Here is an 18,361-nt window from a genome sequence, read left to right on the forward strand (position 1 = left end):
TTTGGCGTGGAAGCAAGTCATCCTCGCTTCGAGGGACCGCCTGTGATGATGATGATGATGGAAGCAGATTCAATAATAAACTTTCAAAAAGGGACTTGGATAAATACTTGAAAACAAAAAAATGTTCAGGACTGTGGGGAAAGAACAGGGGGGAGGGGGAGGGGGAGTGGGACTAACTGGATCGCTCTTTCAATGATGGGCCGAATGGTCTCCTGTGCTGCTTTGCCAAATTCTCATCCTTGTTTACAAATCCCTCCATGCCCTCGCCCCTCCCTATCTCTGTAATCTCCTCCAGCCCCACAACCCCTCGAGATATCTGCGCTCCTCTAATTCTGCCCTCCTGACCATCCCTGATTATAATCGCTCCACCATCGGTGGCCGTGCCTTCTGTTGCCTGGGCCCCAAGCTCTGGAACTCCCTCCCTAAACCTCTCCACCTCTCTACCTCTCTTTTCTCCTTCAAATCGACCTCTCTGACCAAGCTTCCCTGTCCTAATATCTCCTTGTGTGGCTCGGTGCCAAATGTTGTCTGATAACTCTCCGTGGGATGTTTTACAGGGTTAGAGACGTTGTATACACACACACACACACACACACACACACACACACACACACACACATACACACACACGTGATGTTAATGCTGTCACCATTCGATGATGCGAAGTCAAGCACATTAGCCCAGATTGTCATTTGTGGACAGGGCAGTGTTGCCAAATGGGAGAAATTACGTTGGGCAAGAGAGTATTTCAGAACAAGTTCAAGGTATCACGGACTGGATTGTCGGTCCATTTCCATTCCCTGTTGGCGCCCCGGAGGTAAGAAATTCTGGGCGGGCGGCCAGCTCCCAGCTCCCCACCGGGACATTCGCTGCCGGTATCGAGGAGGGGGGGGCGCGGAGCATTACCACCCGGGGGGAGGTGAGCCGATGTGCAACGCCCCCTGGTTGCGACACCAGCTCGATACCGCCCCGCCCGATCCATAGCGCCCTGCTGGGACCACCTGGGAAAGCGGGTAGTCTAAGCTGTAGTGGCCGCAGTGAGGGAAGGAATGGCGACCTCGGGTCAGTGGGATTGGTTTTTATTTTGCGATTTATGGTGTGGTGGCGTGAGTTATTTATTGGGAATGTTTTTGGTGCAACGCTCCCTCAGTACCACCCCTCTGACAGTGCGGCACTCCCTCAGCACTGCCCCTCCGACAGTGCGGCACTCCCTCAGCACTGCCCCTCCGACAGTGCGGCGCTCCCTCACCACTGCCCCTCCGACAGTGCGGCGCTCCCTCACCACTGCCCCTCCGACAGTGCGGCGCTCCCTCACCACTGCCCCTCCGACAGTGCGGCGCTCCCTCACCACTGCCCCTCCGACAGTGCAGCACTCCCTCAGTACTGCCCCTCCGACAGTGCGGCGCTCCCTCACCACTGCCCCTCCGACAGTGCAGCACTCCCTCAGCACTGCACTGGAGTGTCAGCCTAGATTTTTATGCTCTAGTCCCTTGGAGTGAGGCTCGAACCCACAACCTTCTGACTCAGTAGCGAGGGTGCTGCCCACTGAGCCACTGCCTGACACTCTCTGGGTAAAGATGTTTCTCCTGAATTCCCCATTGGATTTATTAGTGACTATCTGAAGCTCCCTTGTCAGCCACCAGAGGGGCGGTGAAGAAACCCTGTGCTGACTGCCTGGAGCACCCCGGTGGGAGGAGATAGCGCCGAGGTGAGGGGTCTCCATGCGGAGGAGGCGCGGTGGGGGAAGGGGAGATACGTACCGCTTTCTCACGCAGCAACAAACCACAGCAATGATGACGAGCAGAGCCAGCCCTCCAGCAGCAGCAGCAACGATTGTCAGTGTGTCTATCTCATCTGTTTAATAAAAAGGATAGAGGTCATCCAAAACTGTGCTGCCCCGTATCCTAACTCACACCCAGTCCCGCTCACCCATCACCCCCTGTGCTCACTGCCCTGTGTCCTAACTCACACCCAGTCCCACTCACCCATCACCCCCTGTGCTCGCTGCCCCGTGTCCTAACTCACACCCAGTCCCACTCACCCATCACCCCCTGTGCTCGCTGCCCAGTGTCCCAACTCGCACCAAGTCCCACTCACCCATCACCCCCTGTGCTCGCTGACCTGTGTCCCAACTCGCACCGAGTCCCACTCACCCATCACCCCCTGTGCTCGCTGCCCAGTGTCCCAACTCGCACCAAGTCCCACTCACCCATCACCCCCTTTGCTCGCTGACCTGTGTCCCAACTCGCACCAAGTCCCACTCACCCATCACCCACTGTGCTCGCTGACCTACATTGTTTCCGGTTAAGCAACACCTCGATTTCAAAATTCTCATCCTTGTTTACAAATCCCTCCATATCTCTGTAATCTCCTCCAGCCTCAAAACCCCCCCGAGATGTCTGTGCTCCTCAAATTCTGCCCTCCAACTCTGCCCTCATGAGTATCTCTGATTAGAATCGCTCAACCATCGGTGGCCGTGCCTTCTGTTGCCTGGGCCCCAAGCTCTGGAATTCCCTCCCTAAACTGGGTCATTGAATATATTTAAGGCGGAGTTAGACAGATTTTTGAGCGATAAGGGAGTGAAGGATTATGGGGAGCGGGCAGGGAAGTGGAGCTGAGTCCATGATCGGATCAGGCGTGATCTTATTGAATGGCGGAGCAGGCTCGAGGGGCCAAATGGCTGACTCCTGCTCCTATTTCTTATGTTCTTATGTTCTAAACCTCTCTGTCTCTTTCCTCCTTGAAGATGCTCCTTAAAACCTACCTCTTTGACCAAGCTTATGGTCACCTGCCCTAATTTATCCTTACGTGGCTGTGCTTTCTCTTTTTGATATAAAATTTCTAAATGCTGTCATGGAGCGTTACCACCTTCTGATCTCATGTGCATACACATCCATGTGAATTTGCATAATCCTGTTACTTTGAGCCAGAAACAGTGCTCGTGGGACTGAGCTCGTGAGATACAAAACCCCCTGCAATCTAAAAATGGGCATGTCTGACCGAGACAAATATACGGGCAAAATAAAATGCCTGCAACGTTCGCGCTGAGCCGCGCGGCTCTCAACAGGAGGTTTTGCACGTGCGCGCAACCTTGAATGGGACACGCAGCCCGGTACAGGGGGCATCATCTAAAAATTACAGCCAGACCCTTCAGGAGTGAAATTAGGAAATACTTCTACACATAAAGGGCAGCAGAGGTTTGGAACTCTCTTCCGCAAACGACAATTGATGCTAGATCAATTGTTAATTTTAAAATTGGAGATTGTTAGCTTTTTATTAACCAAAGGTATTAAGGGATATGGGCCAAAGGCGGGTATATGGAGCTAGGTCACAGATCAGCCACAATCTCATTGAATGGCGGGACAGGCTCGAGGGGCTGAGTGGGCCTCCTCCTGTTCCTATCTTCCATGAAGTCGCACTTTAATCAGATTACCTTAGAGTCAATTCACCTCTCTCCGTTTCTCTCTCTCTCTCTTATTTTCTGAATGTTGTAAAGGTATAACCTTACTCCCCGTTTAATGATACGGTAAGCACAGTGGTTATGTCACTGGGTCAGTAACCCAGAAACCTGGACTAATGATCCGGAGACGTCAGTCCAAATCCCACCACGGGCAGCTGGGGAATTTAAATTCAGTTAACGAAATAAATCTGGAATAAAAAGCCAGTGTCAGTAATGGTGACTGTGAAACTACCGGATTGTTGTAAAAACCTGTCTGGTTCACTGAGGTCCTTTAGGGAAGGAAATCTGCCGTCCTTACCCGGTCTGGCCGGTATGTGACTCCAGACCCACAGCAATGTGGTTGACCCTTAACTGCCCTCTGAAATGGCGGCTCACCACCACCTTCTCAAGGAAAGGTTGAGTAGGTTGGGCCTCTACTCATTGGAGTTCAGAAGAATGAGAGGTGATTTTATCAAAATATATAAGATTATGAGGGGGCTTCACAAGGTGGATGCAGAGAGGATGTTTCCACTGATGGGGGAGACTAGAACTAGGGGGCATGATCTTAGAATAAGGGGCCGCCCATTTAAAACTGAGATGAGGAGAAATTTCTTCTCTCAGAGGGTTGTAAATCTGTGGAATTCTCTGCCCCAGAGAGCTGTGGAGGTTGGGACATTGAATAAATTTAAGGCGGAGATAGACAGTTTCTTAAATGATACGGGGATAAAGGGTTATGGGGAGCGGGCAGGGAAGTGGACCTGAGTCCATGACCAGATTAGCCATGATCTTATTGAATGGCGGAGCAGGCTCGAGGGGCCGAATGCATACTCCTGCTCCTATTTCTTATGTAGGCTCGGGGGGGGGAGGTGGCGGGGAGCTTAAGATTGGCAGGGTTACGCTCTGAAATTGTTGAACTCGATGTTGAGTCCAGAAGACTGTAAAATACCTAAACGAAAGATGAGGTGCTGTTCCTGCTCCTATTTCTTATGTTCATATGATTAGGGTCGGGCAATAAATACCGGCCTTGCCAGTGATGCCCGCATCCCGTGAATGAATAATAAAAATAAGCTGCCTACATATGTACAGACAACACCCGGGCCCCGCCAGCGATCGTTTGCAAACCCGATCTTTACTCTGACGCACTGAAGCGACGCTGGGACTGACAGAGCTCGGGGTAGTCAGCGTCGTACCTTCTTTTTCCTTCAACAACACGTGGAACATGAGGTTGAGGTGCTCGCTGGAGGTCTCGCAGTTGGAAACGTTGAGCCAGAATCGGTGGGCCAGCGAGATGGCCGACTCTGGCAGCTCGTCCGTCTCCCTATAGCTCATCAGGGTGGCATCCTCGTGCTGCTCCACGATCCCGATCACCACGTGCCCGTGCTCGCAGGACGGAACCTCCTGCTCCAGGAACGTGAGCTCAACCACGTGGTCATCAGGAACTGCGATGTCCCACGATGCCGTCAACTTGTTGGGCACGCCTGGCCCCCAGTTCGGAGTCAGGAGATACACCGGAGAGCCGAGCGTTGGCACAATGTCCATGATGTAGTCCTCTGATGGAAGAAGACAAACACAAACAGATGAAGCCAAATGGACAGAGTACAGTCCCCGTGTAACCCGAGGCCCCGCCTGCTCTCTCAGGTGGATGTAAAAGATCCCATGACACTATTTTGAAGAAGAGCAGGGGAGTTCTCCCCGGTGTCCTGGGGCCAATATTTATCCCTCGACCAACATCACTAAAGCAGATTATCTGGTCATTATCACATTGCTGTGTGTGGGAGCTTGCTGTGCAGCACTCCCTCAGTACTGCCCCTCCGACAGTACGGCACTCCCTCAGTACTGCCCCTCTGACAGTGCAGCACTCCCTCAGTACTGCCCCTCCGACAGTGCAGCACTCCCTCAGTACTGCCCCTCCGACAGTGCGCACTCCCTCAGCACTGCCCCTCCGACAGTGCAGTACTCCCTCAGTACTGCCCCTCCGACAGTGTGGTGCTCCCTCAGTACTGCCCCTCCGACAGTGCAGGGCTCCCTCAGCACTGCCCCTCCGACAGTGCGGCACTCCCTCAGCACTGCCCCTCCGACAGTGCAGTACTCCCTCAGCACTGCCCCTCCGACAGTGCAGTACTCCCTCAGCACTGCTCCTCCGACAGTCGGTAGCACTCTCGCCTCTGAGTCAGAAGGTTGTGGGTTCAAGTCTCGCACCAGAGACTTGAGCACAAAAATCAAGGCTGACACTCCCAGTGCAGTGCTGAGGGAGTGCCGCACTGTCAGAGGGGCAGTACTGAGGGAGTGCCGCACTGTCGGAGGGGCAGTACTGAGGGAGTGCCGCACTGTCGGAGGGGCAGTACTGAGGGAGTGCCGCACTGTCGGAGGGGCAGTACTGAGGGAGTGCCGCACTGTCGGAGGGGCAGTACTGAGGGAGTGCCGCACTGTCGGAGGGGCAGTACTGAGGGAGTGCCGCACTGTCGGAGGGGCAGTACTGAGGGAGTGCCGCACTGTCGGAGGGGCAGTGCTACACTCCAAAAAACAGTACTTCAATGCTTGTAAAGTGCTTTGAGGCGTGCGGTGGTCGTGAAAGGTGCGATAGAAATGCACGTCTTTCCTTGGGCCTTGTGTGAAGCGGTTACCTGTAACACGAGGAATGAAGGACAAGCTGATGTCCAGGTCAGTGGTGTTCCAGGCATCCAACGTCAGCACCTCCAGCAGCACACTGTTCGCCGTCTGGATCTTCTCCATCGCACCGTCGGGACAGAAGTGTCCGATGACAAACCTGCCGCTGTTTTCGCATAAGGTGCTCATGGTGTACTGCACGTTGCCGTCGCAAGACTGGTCCGGAAGGAGTTGCCGGAGTTTCAAGCGTTTGGAGACCAACTGGATGGTCATCCGAGGCGGGACGTTGAGCACCCATCTGAAGGCCTGGTGAGAAACTGGAAGCATGGACAGTACGCCTGGCAACACCAGCCCCACATCGCTGACCGAGCATTCGTCCAAACCCTGACAGGCTTTGTGGGAAAGGCAAAGAGGGAAAAGAAAAAGACGAGTTATTTTTGACGGGAATGGCAGGTTAATCTTCCACCACAGTTGAGCCTAGAATTCGGGAATTAATTGGGATTCATTATCTATGTGATTGCTAAATCAGTGATGATGTTACTGTCCTGGTAATCCAGAGCCCAGGACTAACAATCCAGAGACACGAGCTCAAATCTCAGGGAGGCCGCACCTCCCGAACCCGCGACCTCTACCGCCTAGAAGGACAAGGGCAGCAGGCGCATGGGAACACCACCACCTCCACGTTCCCCTCCCAGTCACACACCATCCTGACTGGGAAATATATCGGCCGTTCCTTCATCGTCGCTGGGTCACAATCCTGGAACTCCCTCCCTAACAGCACTGTGGGAGCACCTTCACCACACGGACTGCAGCGGTTCAAGAAGGCGGCTCACCACCACCTTCTCAAGGGGCAATTAGGGATGGGCAATAAATGCCGGCCTGGCCAGCGACGCCCACATCCCAGGCACAATTTTTTTTTTTTTTTTTTTAAAAACATCCTCACAACAGGAGGGTATGGCAGATGGAAAAACTAATCACCGGGCCAGAAGGGAGATGAGGAGACTTAAAAATAAAAACTGCAGCGAGTTGTGATCTGGAACGTGCTGCCTGAAAGGGCGGTGGAAGCCAATTCAACAGTAACTTTAAGGGAATTGGATAAATACTTGAAAAGGAAAGATAAATGCGGGAGGGGGGGTGAGAGAGCTGGGGGGAGGGGGGTACAGAGCGGGGGATGGGGGGGGAAACAGAGCGGGGGATGGGGGGGGTGCAGAGCGGGGGATGGGGGGGGAGCAGAGCGGGGGATGGGGGGGGGAACAGAGCGGGGATGGGGGGGAACAGAGCGGGGGATGGGGGGGGAACAGTGCGGGGGATGGGGGGGGAACAGTGCGGGGGATGGGGGGGGAACAGTGCGGGGGATGGGGGGGGAACAGTGCGGGGGATGGGGGGGGAACAGAGCGGGGGATGGGGGGGGGGAACAGAGCGGGGGATGGGGGGGGGCAGAGCGGGGGATGGGGGGGACAGAGCGGGGGATGGGGGGGGAACAGAGCGGGGGATGGGGGGGCAACAGAGCGGGGGATGGGGGGCAACAGAGCGGGGGATGGGGGGCCAACAGAGCGGGGGATGGGGGGGCAACAGAGCGGGGGGGGATGGGGGGGGGGAAACAGAGCGGGACTAATTGGATCGCTCTAGCCAAGAGCCGGAACAGGAACGATGGGCCGAATGGCCTCCTCCTGTGCTGCACAATTCTATCAAAACTGTCGGGTGCTTCCTAGCGCTAGAGCATTGGCATGGCATTGCTGTGGTCTGCACCCCTGCTTTGTGGTGGCGATTTCAGAGCTTAATGACAGAGTACAGGACTTGGCATATCCTCAATTCACATCGCTGCCCATCACAATTCTTAGAAACATAGAAATTTACAGCGCAGAAGGAGGCCATTTTGGCCCATCGTGTTCACGCCGGCCAACAAAGAGCCACACGGCCCTCGGTCAGCAGCCCTGAAGGTTCCATCATCATCATAGGCAGTCCCTCGGAGTCGAGGAAGACTTGCTTCCACTCCTGAAGCGAGTCCTTCGTTGGCTGAGTGTCCAATACGAGAGCCACAGTCCCCGTTACAGGTGGGACAGATAGTCTCTGAGGGAAGGGTAGGTGGGGCTGGCTTGCCGCACGCTCCTTCCGCTGCCTGCGCTTGACCTCTCCACGCTCGTGGTGTTGAGATTCGAAGAGCTCAGCGCCCTCCCGGATGCACTTTCTCCACCTACAGCAGTCTTTGGCCAGGGACTCCCAGGTGTCAGTGGTGATGTCACACTTTATCAGGGAGGCTTTGAGGGTGTCCTTGTAACGTTTCTGCTGTCCACCATTGGCTCATTTGCCGCGAAGGAGCTCCGCATCGAGCAATTGCTTCGGGAGTCTCGGGTCTGGCACGCGAACTATGTGGCCTGCCCAGCGAAGCTGATCGAGTGTGGTCAGTGCTTCAATACTGGGGATGTTAACCTATGAACAATGGCGGAAAGGCAAAGAGCACCCAGCCCAACCAGTCCGCCTCACACAACTGCGACACCCCTTACACTGAAACATTCTACACTCCACCCCAACCGGAGCCATGTGATCTCCTGGGAGAGACAAAAACCAGATAAAAACCCAGGCTAACTTAGGGAGAAAAAATCTGGAAAAATTCCTCTCCGACTCACCCAGGGGATCAAAACTAGTCCAGGAGACTTGCCCCTGGATTCCGAGCTCAGGGAGGTCATTTCCAAGATCGAACGGTGGAAACCCAGAACTAAGTAAGTATCTAGACAGCTGCATTCTTGGAACAAAGCTGGGCCTCCCGGAAAAGCAAAGGCACACTCACAGACATTCTTGGTGGCTTCCACGAGAACGTCCTGCGTTCTGTTGCACTCGAAGTGGAAAGAGACGTTTACGTGATCACCAGGCTCCAGCTGCAACTCCGAGGCACAGTTGGACGAGACCGGAAACTGGCAAATGCAGAAGGGGGTGGAGGACTCAGCGTCGTCCGTCGACATCTGCTTAAATGTCAGAGCGACTCCGTCTTCTTTGTTCAACTTAATTTCAATCCTCTCTGCGGGATTTCAAAAACAAAACAAATTCATTAGTGCGCCAGAATCTATTAGTTTTTTTCTTGGAGTTTCCCCAGGTCGGGTGTAATGCATGCACCGTGTGCTCCACAAAATGCAAGTCTTTCTTTCAACAAGGTATAGAAACATAGAAAATAGCAGTAGCAGGCCATTCGGCCCTTCGAGTCTGCACCGCCATTCAATATCATGGCTGATCCTCTATCTCAACACAGTTATGTATGTAAACTTTACTACTGTGCAAGACTTGCCACCAGAGGGCGCACCTGTGGGAGACCCAAGGGTCACCTGCACACCCTGGGCAAGCAGGTATAAAAGGTAGTCTACCATGCTGCTTCCTCATTCTGGAGTTACATTAAAGAGACCAAGGGCACAACCGTTTGAGCTTACAGTATACAGCCTTGAGGAGTTATTCTGGACATAACAATTGGCGACGAGTAACAGATCACGAACTTTCACGCGGTTATGGCTGCCGTTGGTATTCTTGAGAGATTTGTTGAGGGTGATGATTGGGAAGCCTTCGTTGAGCATCTTGACCAGTACTTCGTGGCCAACGAGCTGGATACGGAAGATACCGCGGTCAAGCGCAGGGCGATTCTCCTCACTGTTTGTGGGTCCACGATATATGGCCTCATCAAAAATCTGCTAGCACCAACAAAACCAATGGACAAGACATATGCAGAGTTGTGCACGCTGGTTCGGGAACACCTCAAGTTGAAGGAGAGCATCTTAATGGCCAGGTATCGCTTTTATACGCACTACAGCTCCGAGGGCCAGGACGTGGTGAGCTATGTCACCGACCTAAGACGTCTTGCAGGACAGTGCGTATTTGCTGGATTTTGGGGGGAAATGTTGCGGGACTTTTTCGTGTTTGGAATCGGCCACGAGGTCATTCTTCACAAACTGCTGTGTGCAGAATCCCTAGATCTGAGCAAGGCCATCACGATAGCCTCGGCGTTCATATCCACTAAACAGATATCATTGCAGCATCGGAACTCACCGGCAAGTACTGTGCATAAAATAATGCCTTCAGCAGGCAGAACTGTACCTGGCAGGGCCTACACACCTGCAGAGGCCAGACCTAGGGTGACTCAGAGTCCGCCGTGGGCCGTGAATGTGAATCCATTAACACCATGTTGGCACTGTGGGGGTAATCATCGAGCCCATCAATGTCGATTCAAGCACCACGTGTGCAAGGGCTGTGGAACAATGGGGCACCTCCAGTGAATGTGCAGACGTGCTGCGACTCACCACGTGGCAGGGTCGGCAGAAGATGACCGATCCGGTGCGGATCACGCTGAACGAGTGAGAGAGGCAACTCAACCCGAGGCTGAAGAAGCCCTCCAATAATGTTAAAAGTTAAATTAAACGGCGTTCCAGTTTCCATGGCGTTGGACACGGGGGCGAGTCAGTCAATTATGAGCCAGAAGGCTTTTGAGAAACTGTGGGGCAACAAGACACAGAGGCCAAAACTAATCCCGATTCACACAACGCTGCGCACTTACACCAAAGAACTCATACCAGTCATTGGCAGTGCGGCAGTGAAGGTATCGTACGATGGAGCTGTGCATGATTTACCACTATGGATTGTACCAGGCGATGGCCCAATGCTGTTCGACAGAAGCTGGCTAGGAAAGATCCGATGGAACTGGGACAACATCAAAGCGCTGTCTTCGGTGGATGAAGCCTAGTGCGCCCCAGTGCTAAACAAATTCCCGTTTTTGAGCCAGGCATCAGCAACTTCACAGGCGCCAAAGTGCAGATCCGTCTAGTCCCTGATGCACGGCCCGTTCATCACAAGGCCCGAGCAGTCCCAAATATGATGCGAGAGAAAGTCGAGGTCGAGCTGGACAGACTTCAACGAGAGGGAACCATATCGCCAGTCGAGTTCAACGAGTGGGCCAGTCCAATTGTTCCGGTTGAAAAGCGATGGGACGGTCAAATCTGTGGGGACTACAAGGTAACGATCAGCCGAGTCCCGTTACAGGACCAGTGCCCACTACCCAAAGCAGAGGACCTGTTCACAACACTTGCAGGGGGGAAGTCGTTCACCAAGCTGGATCTAACCTCTGCTTACATGACACAGGAGCTGGCTGAACCGTCAAAGAAATTGATGTGCATCAACACGCACAAAGGACTGTTCATATACCACAGATGCCCCTTTGGGATTCACTCGGCGGCAGCCATCTTCCAGAGGGACATGGAGAGTCTGCTGAAATCGGTTCCGCGCACCGTGGTGTTTCCTGATCACTGGTCGTACCACCACCGAACACTTGCACAACCTGGAAGAGGTTCTAAAGCAACTGGACAGAGTGGGACTCAGGCTGAAAAGCTCCAAGCATGTTTTACTGGCGCCAGAGGTGGAATTTTTGGGGAGAAAGATTGTGGCAGACGGCATCAGACCCACGGACTCCAAGACGGAGGCCATCAAGAATGCACCCAGACCACAGAATGTGACGGAGCTGCGGTCGTTCCTGGGACTCCTCAACTATTTTGGTAACTTTCTACTGGGGTTGAGCACTTTGCTGGAACCCCTGCATTTATTGCTACGCAAGGGTGATGACTCGGTTTGGGGTAAATCTCAAGAGACAGCCTTTAATAAGGCCAGAACCCTGCTATGCTCTAACAAGTTACTTGTATTGTATGACCCATGTAAACGTTTAGTACTAGCTTGTGATGCATCTTTGTACAGCAAGCCAATGTGTCAGGCAAACTGCAACTGGTTGCAAATGCATCCAGAAGTTTATCTAAGGCTGAAAGAGCCTACAGTATGGTTGAGAAAGAAGTATTAGCATGCGTATACGGGGTTAAGAAAATGCACGAATACCTATTTGGACTCCAGTTCGAGCTCGAAACCGACTACAAACCGTTTACTTCACTGCTCTTAGAAAGCAAAGGTATCAACACCAATGCTTCATCCCGCAACCAAAGATGGGCAGTAACCTTATCTGCGTATGACTATGTAATCCGCCACAGACCAGGCACTGAGAACTGCGCTGATGCCCTCAGTCGGCTACCATTGCCCACCACAAGGGGGTGGTGGAAATGGCACAACCCGCAGACTTGCTTCTGGTCATGGATGTTTCTGAGAGCGAGGGGTCACCTGTCACGGCTCACCAGATCAGGACCTGGACTAGCCAGGACCCTGTGCTATCACTAGTAAAAAGCTGCGTGCTCAATGGGAGCAGGTCGGTTGTTCCCGGGGAAATGCAAGATGAAATTAAGCCGTTTTACAGACGCAAGGATGAAATGTCCATCCATTCGGATTGTCTCCTATGGGGGAATTGCGTAGTTTTGCCAAAAAAAGGCAAGGAAATGTTTATACGCGACCTACACAGTACCCACCCAGGCATAGTCATGATGAAGGCTATCGCCAGGTCACACGTTTGGTGGCTCGGCATTGTCTCGAAATTGGAGTCATGTGTACACCAATGTAACACTTGCTCACAGTTGAGCAATGCACCATGGGAGGCGCCACTGAGTCTGTAGTCATGGCCCTCCAAACCGTGGTCCACGGTCCACCTAGATTCCGCTGGCCCCTTTCTAGGAAAGATATTTCTAGTAGCAGTGGACGTTTACTCTAAATGGATTGAATGTATGAAAGCCTCCAGGCCTTATTCGCCACCCATGGTTTGCCCGACATCAGTTGGTGAGACGCGGGAGCGACCTGTCAAAAGGCAGCTACAGCGGGAGAGAAAGCAAAATAGAAGTAGAAAGTAATCAAAAAGTTACGTCACAGCCAATGAGGTAAGTGATTGGCTGGTGATTGGTGAGTAGCTTTTCTTTTATTTTTTATATCAGTAAGTGAACTGTAACATTGTTATTACCAATTTAAGGGTATCTAAGGTTAAGACATGGCAGGAGAGCTCGGCCATGTGATATGCTCCTCCTGTACCATGTGGGAACTCGGGGACACTTCCGGTGTCCCTGGGGACTACGTGTGTGGGAAGTGTATCCGCCTCAAGCTCTTGACGGTCCGCGTTGCGGAATTGGAGCTGAGGGTGGATTCACTCTGGAGCATCCACGATGCTGAGAATGACGTGAGTATCACGTGTAGTGAGTTGGTCTTACCGCAGGAGAAGGGTCCACAGCCAGATAGGGAATGGAAGACCAGCAGGAAGAGCAGTGCAAGAAAGATAGTGCAAGAGTCCCCTGTGGTCATCCCCCTGCAAAACAGATACAACGCTTTGGGTACTGTTGAGGGGGATGACTCATCAGGGGAGGGCAGCAGCAGCCAAGTTCATGGCACCGTGGCTGGCTCTGCTGCACAGGAGGGCAGGAAAAAGATTGGGAGTGTGATAGTGATAGGGGATTCGATGGTGAGGGGAATAGATAGGCGTTTCTGCGGACACAACCGAGACTCCAGGATGGTATGTTGCCTCCCTGGTGCAAGGGTCAAGGATGTCTCGGAGCGGGTGCAGGACATTCTGAAATGGGAGGGAGAACAGCCAGTTGTCGTGGTGCACATTGGTACCAACGACATAGGTAAAAAAAGGGATGAGGTCCTACGAAAAGAATTTAAGGAGCTAGGAGCTAAATTAAAAAGTAGGACCTCAAAAGTAGTAATCTCGGGATTGCTACCAGTGCCACGTGCTAGTCAGAGTAGGAATCGCAGGATAGCGCAGATGAATACATGGCGTGAGCAGTGGTGCAGCAGGGAGGGATTCAAATTCTTAGGGCATTGGAACCGGTTCTGGGGGAGGTGGGACCAGTACAAACCGGACGGTCTGCACCTGGGCAGGACCGGAACCAATGTCCTAGGGGGAGTGTTTGCTAGTGCTGTTGGGGAGGAGTTAAACTAATATGGCAGGGGGATGGGAACCTATGCAGGGAGACAGAGGGAGACAAAAATGAGGCAAAAGCAAAAGACAGAAAGGAGATGAGGAAAAGTGGAGGGCAGAGAAACCCAAGGCAAAGAACAAAAAGGGCCACTGTACAGCAAAATTCTAAAAGGACAAAGGGTGTTAAAAAAGCAAGCCTGAAGGCTTTGTGTCTTAATGCAAGGAGTATCCGCAATAAGGTGGATGAATTAACTGTGCAAATAGATGTTAACAAATATGATGTGATTGGGATTACGGAGACGTGGCTCCAGGATGATCAGGGCTGGGAACTCAACATCCAGGGGTATTCAACATTCAGGAAGGATAGAATAAAAGGAAAAGGAGGTGGGGTAGCATTGCTGGTTAAAGAGGAGATTAATGCAATAGTTAGGAAAGACATTAGCTTGGATGATGTGGAATCTATATGGGTAGAGCTGCAGAACACTAAAGGGCAAAAATCGTTAGTGGGAGTTGTGTACAGACCTCCAAACAGTAGTAGTGATGTTGGGGAGGGCATCAAACAGGAAATTAGGAGTGCATGCAATAAAGGTGCAGCAGTTATAATGGGTGACTTTAATATGCACATAGATTGGGCCAGCCAAACTGGAAGCAATACGATGGAGGAGGATTTCCTGGAGTGCATAAGGGATGGTTTTCTAGACCAATATGTCGAGGAACCAACTAGGGGGGAAGGCCATCTTAGACTGGGTGTTGTGTAATGAGAGAGGATTAATTAGCAATCTCATTGTGCGAGGCCCCTTGGGGAAGAGTGACCATAATATGGTGGAATTCTGCATTAGGATGGAGAATGAAACAGTTAATTCAGAGACCATGGTCCAGAACTTAAAGAAGGGTAACTTTGAAGGTATGAGGCATGAATTGGCTAAGATAGATTGGCTAATGATACTTAAGGGGTTGACTGTGGATGGGCAATGGCAGACATTTAGAGACCGCATGGATGAATTACAACAATTGTACATTCCTGTCTGGCGTAAAAATAAAAAAGGGAAGGTGGCTCAACCGTGGCTATCTAGGGAAATCAGGGATAGTATTAAATCCAAGGAAATGGCATACAGATTGGCTAGAAATAGCAGCGAACCTGGGGACTGGGAGAAATTTAGAACTCAGCAGAGAAGGACAAAGGGTTTGATTAGGGCAGGGAAAATGGAGTACGAGAAGAAGCTTGCAGGGAACATTAAGGCGGATTGCAAAAGTTTCTATAGGTATGTAAAGAGAAAAAGGTTAGTAAAGACAAACGTAGGTCCCCTGCAGTCAGAATCAGGGGAAGTCATAACGGGGAACAAAGAAATGGCAGACCAATTGAACAAGTACTTTGGTTCAGTATTCACTAAGGAGGACACAAACAACCTTCCGGATATAAAAGTGGTCAGAGGGTCTAGTAAGGAGGAGGAACTGAGGGAAATCTTTATTAGTCGGGAAATTGTGTTGGGGAAATTGATGGGATTGAAGGCCGATAAATCCCCAGGGCCTGATGGACTGCATCCCAGAGTACTTAAGGAGGTGGCCTTGGAAATAGCGGATGCATTGACAGTCATTTTCCAACATTCCATTGACTCTGGATCAGTTCCTATCGAGTGGAGGGTAGCCAATGTAACCCCACTTTTTAAAAAAGGAGGGAGAGAGAAAGCAGGGAATTATAGACCGGTCAGCCTGACCTCAGTAGTGGGTAAAATGATGGAATCAATTATTAAGGATGTCATAGCAGCGCATTTGGAAAATGGTGACATGATAGGTCCAAGTCAGCATGGATTTGTGAAAGGGAGATCATGCTTGACAAATCTTCTGGAATTTTTTGAGGATGTTTCCAATAAAGTGGACAAAGGAGTACCAGTTGATGTGGTATATTTGGACTTTCAGAAGGCTTTCGACAAGGTCCCACACAGGAGATTAATGTGCAAAGTTAAAGCACATGGGATTGGGGGTAGTGTGCTGACGTGGATTGAGAACTGGTTGTCAGACAGGAAGCAAAGAGTAGGAGTAAATGGGTACTTTTCGGAATGGCAGGCAGTGACTAGTGGGGTACCGCAGGGTTCTGTGCTGGGGCCCCAGTTGTTTACATTGTACATTAATGATTTAGACGAGGGGATTAAATGTAGTATCTCCAAATTTGCGGATGACACTAAGTTGGGTGGCAGTGTGAGCTGCGAGGAGGGTGCTATGAGGCTGCAGAGTGACTTGGATAGGTTAGGTGAGTGGGCAAATGCGTGGCAGATGAAGTATAATGTGGATAAATGTGAGGTTATCCACTTTGGTGGTAAAAACAGAGAGACAGACTATTATCTGAATGGTGACAGATTAGGAAAAGGGAAGGTGCAACGAGACCTGGGTGTCATGGTACATCAGTCATTGAAGGTTGGCATGCAGGTGCAGCAGGCGGTTAAGAAAGCAAATGGCATGTTGGCCTTCATAGCGAGGGGATTTGAGTACAGGGGCAGGGAGGTGTTGCTACAGTTGTACAGGACCTTGGTGAGGCCACACCTGGAGTATTGTGTACAGTTTTGGTCTCCTAACTTGAGGAAGGACATTCTTGCTATTGAGGGAGTGCAGCGAAGATTCACCAGACTGATTCCCGGGATGGTGGGACTGACCTATCAAGAAAGACTGGATCAACTGGGCTTGTATTCACTGGAGTTCAGAAGAGTGAGAGGGGACCTCATAGAAACGTTTAAAATTCTGACGGGTTTGGACAGATTGGATGCAGGAAGAATGTTCCCAATGTTGGGGAAGTCCAGAACCAGAGGTCACAGTCTAAGGATAAGGGGTAAGCCATTTAGGACCGAGATGAGGAGAAACTTCTTCACCCAGAGAGTGGTGAACCTGTGGAATTCTCTACCACAGAAAGTAGTTGAGGCCAATTCACTAAATATATTCAAAAGGGAGTTAGATGAAGTCCTTACTACTCGGGGGATCAAGGGGTATGGCGTGAAAGCAGGAATGGGGTACTGAAGTTGCATGTTCAGCCATGAACTCATTGAATGGCGGTGCAGGCTAGAAGGGCTGAATGGCCTACTCCTGCACCTATTTTCTATGTTTCTATGTTTCTATCCTTGCTCCTGTACTCAAATCCTCTTGCAATGAAGGCCAACATACCATTTACCTTTTTAACTGCTTGCTGCACCGGTATGTTTGTTTTCAATGACTGGTGTACAAGGACACCCAGGTCCCTCTGTACATCGACACTTCCCAAGCCGTCACCATTTAAATAATACTTTGTCCTTATGTTTTTCCTACCAAAGTGGATAACGTGACATTTATCCACATTATACTGCATCTGCCATGTGTTTGCCCACTCACTCAACCTATCTAAATCACCTTGCAGCATCTTTGCATCCTCCTCACAACTCACAATCCCACCGAGTTTTGTGTCGTCAGCAAACTTGGAAATATTACATTTGGTTCCCTCATCCAAATCATATATTTTAACTTCAACAAGCTAGTCTGCACATCCAACTACACCAACTACATCTGTGCGCTTTGTAGAATTTCCCATCGTGAAATCTGTGCATCAACAGGATGTAGAAAGCGGTGTCCCCTCGTTTGGAGAATTCGAAAAAAATGTTTTAATACACAGCTGGAGTACTGCATGCAGTTCTGGTCGCCACATTACAGGAAAGTTGTATTGGAGACAGTTCAGAGAAGGTTCACTTGGCTGATTCCGGAGATGAGGGAGTTGACTTATGAGGAAAGGTTGAGGAGGTTGGGCCTCTACTCATTGGAATTCAGAAGAATGAGAGTTGATCTTATCGAAACGTATAAGATTATGAGGGGCTTGACAAGGTGGATGCAGAGAGGATGTTTCCACTGATGGAGAAGACTAGAACTAGGGGGCATGATCTTAGAATAATGGGCCGCCCATTTAAAACTGAGATGAGGAGAAATTTCTTCTCTCAGAGGGTTGTAAATCTGTGGAATTCGCTGCCTCAGAGAGCTGTGGAGGCTGGGTCATTGAATATATTTAAGACAGAGATAGACAGTTTCTTAACCGCTAAGGGGTTAAGTGGTTATGGGGAGCGGGCGGGGAAGTGGACCTGAGTCTATGATCAGATCAGCCATGATTATATTAAATGGTGGAGCAGGCTCGAGGGGCCGTATGGCAGACTCCTGCTCCTATTTCTTATGTTCTTACGTGATTGCATAGGAAAGGGTGCAGAGGAGATTTACAAGAATGCTGCCTGGACTGGAGAATTTTGGCTAGGAGGAAAGATCGGAGATGCTGGGATTGTTTTCTTTGGAACCGAGGAGGCTGAGGGGAGACCTTATTGAGGTGTATAAAATTATGAGGGGCCTGGATAGAGGGGATAGGAAGGATCTGTTTCCCTTAGCAGAGGGGTCAACAACCAGGGGGCATAGATTGAAAGTAATTGGGGGGAGGTTTAGAGGGGATTTGAGGGGAACTTTCTTCACCCAGTGGGTGGTGGGGGTCTGGAACTCACGGCCTGAAAGGG

At 51.1% G+C, this 18,361-nt stretch overlaps 1 protein-coding gene across 1 annotated transcript in view; it reads right to left on the reverse strand.

Annotated features, from left to right (window-relative positions):
* LOC139264210 (CUB domain-containing protein 1-like) overlaps positions 1-18,361 on the reverse strand; it is an 89,122-nt gene that overhangs the window by 11,040 nt on the left and 59,721 nt on the right. Inside the window, exons 5-8 of the mRNA XM_070880317.1 lie at positions 8,835-9,062; positions 6,064-6,438; positions 4,630-4,989; positions 1,761-1,854 (exon numbers count right to left, since the gene is read on the reverse strand). Coding sequence (XP_070736418.1) covers positions 1,761-1,854; positions 4,630-4,989; positions 6,064-6,438; positions 8,835-9,062 — 1,057 coding nt within the window. The remainder of the gene's footprint in view (positions 1-1,760; positions 1,855-4,629; positions 4,990-6,063; positions 6,439-8,834; positions 9,063-18,361) is intronic.

This window comes from Pristiophorus japonicus, chromosome 5, assembly GCF_044704955.1.
Source record: "Pristiophorus japonicus isolate sPriJap1 chromosome 5, sPriJap1.hap1, whole genome shotgun sequence".
Classification (NCBI taxonomy): Eukaryota; Metazoa; Chordata; class Chondrichthyes; family Pristiophoridae; genus Pristiophorus; species Pristiophorus japonicus.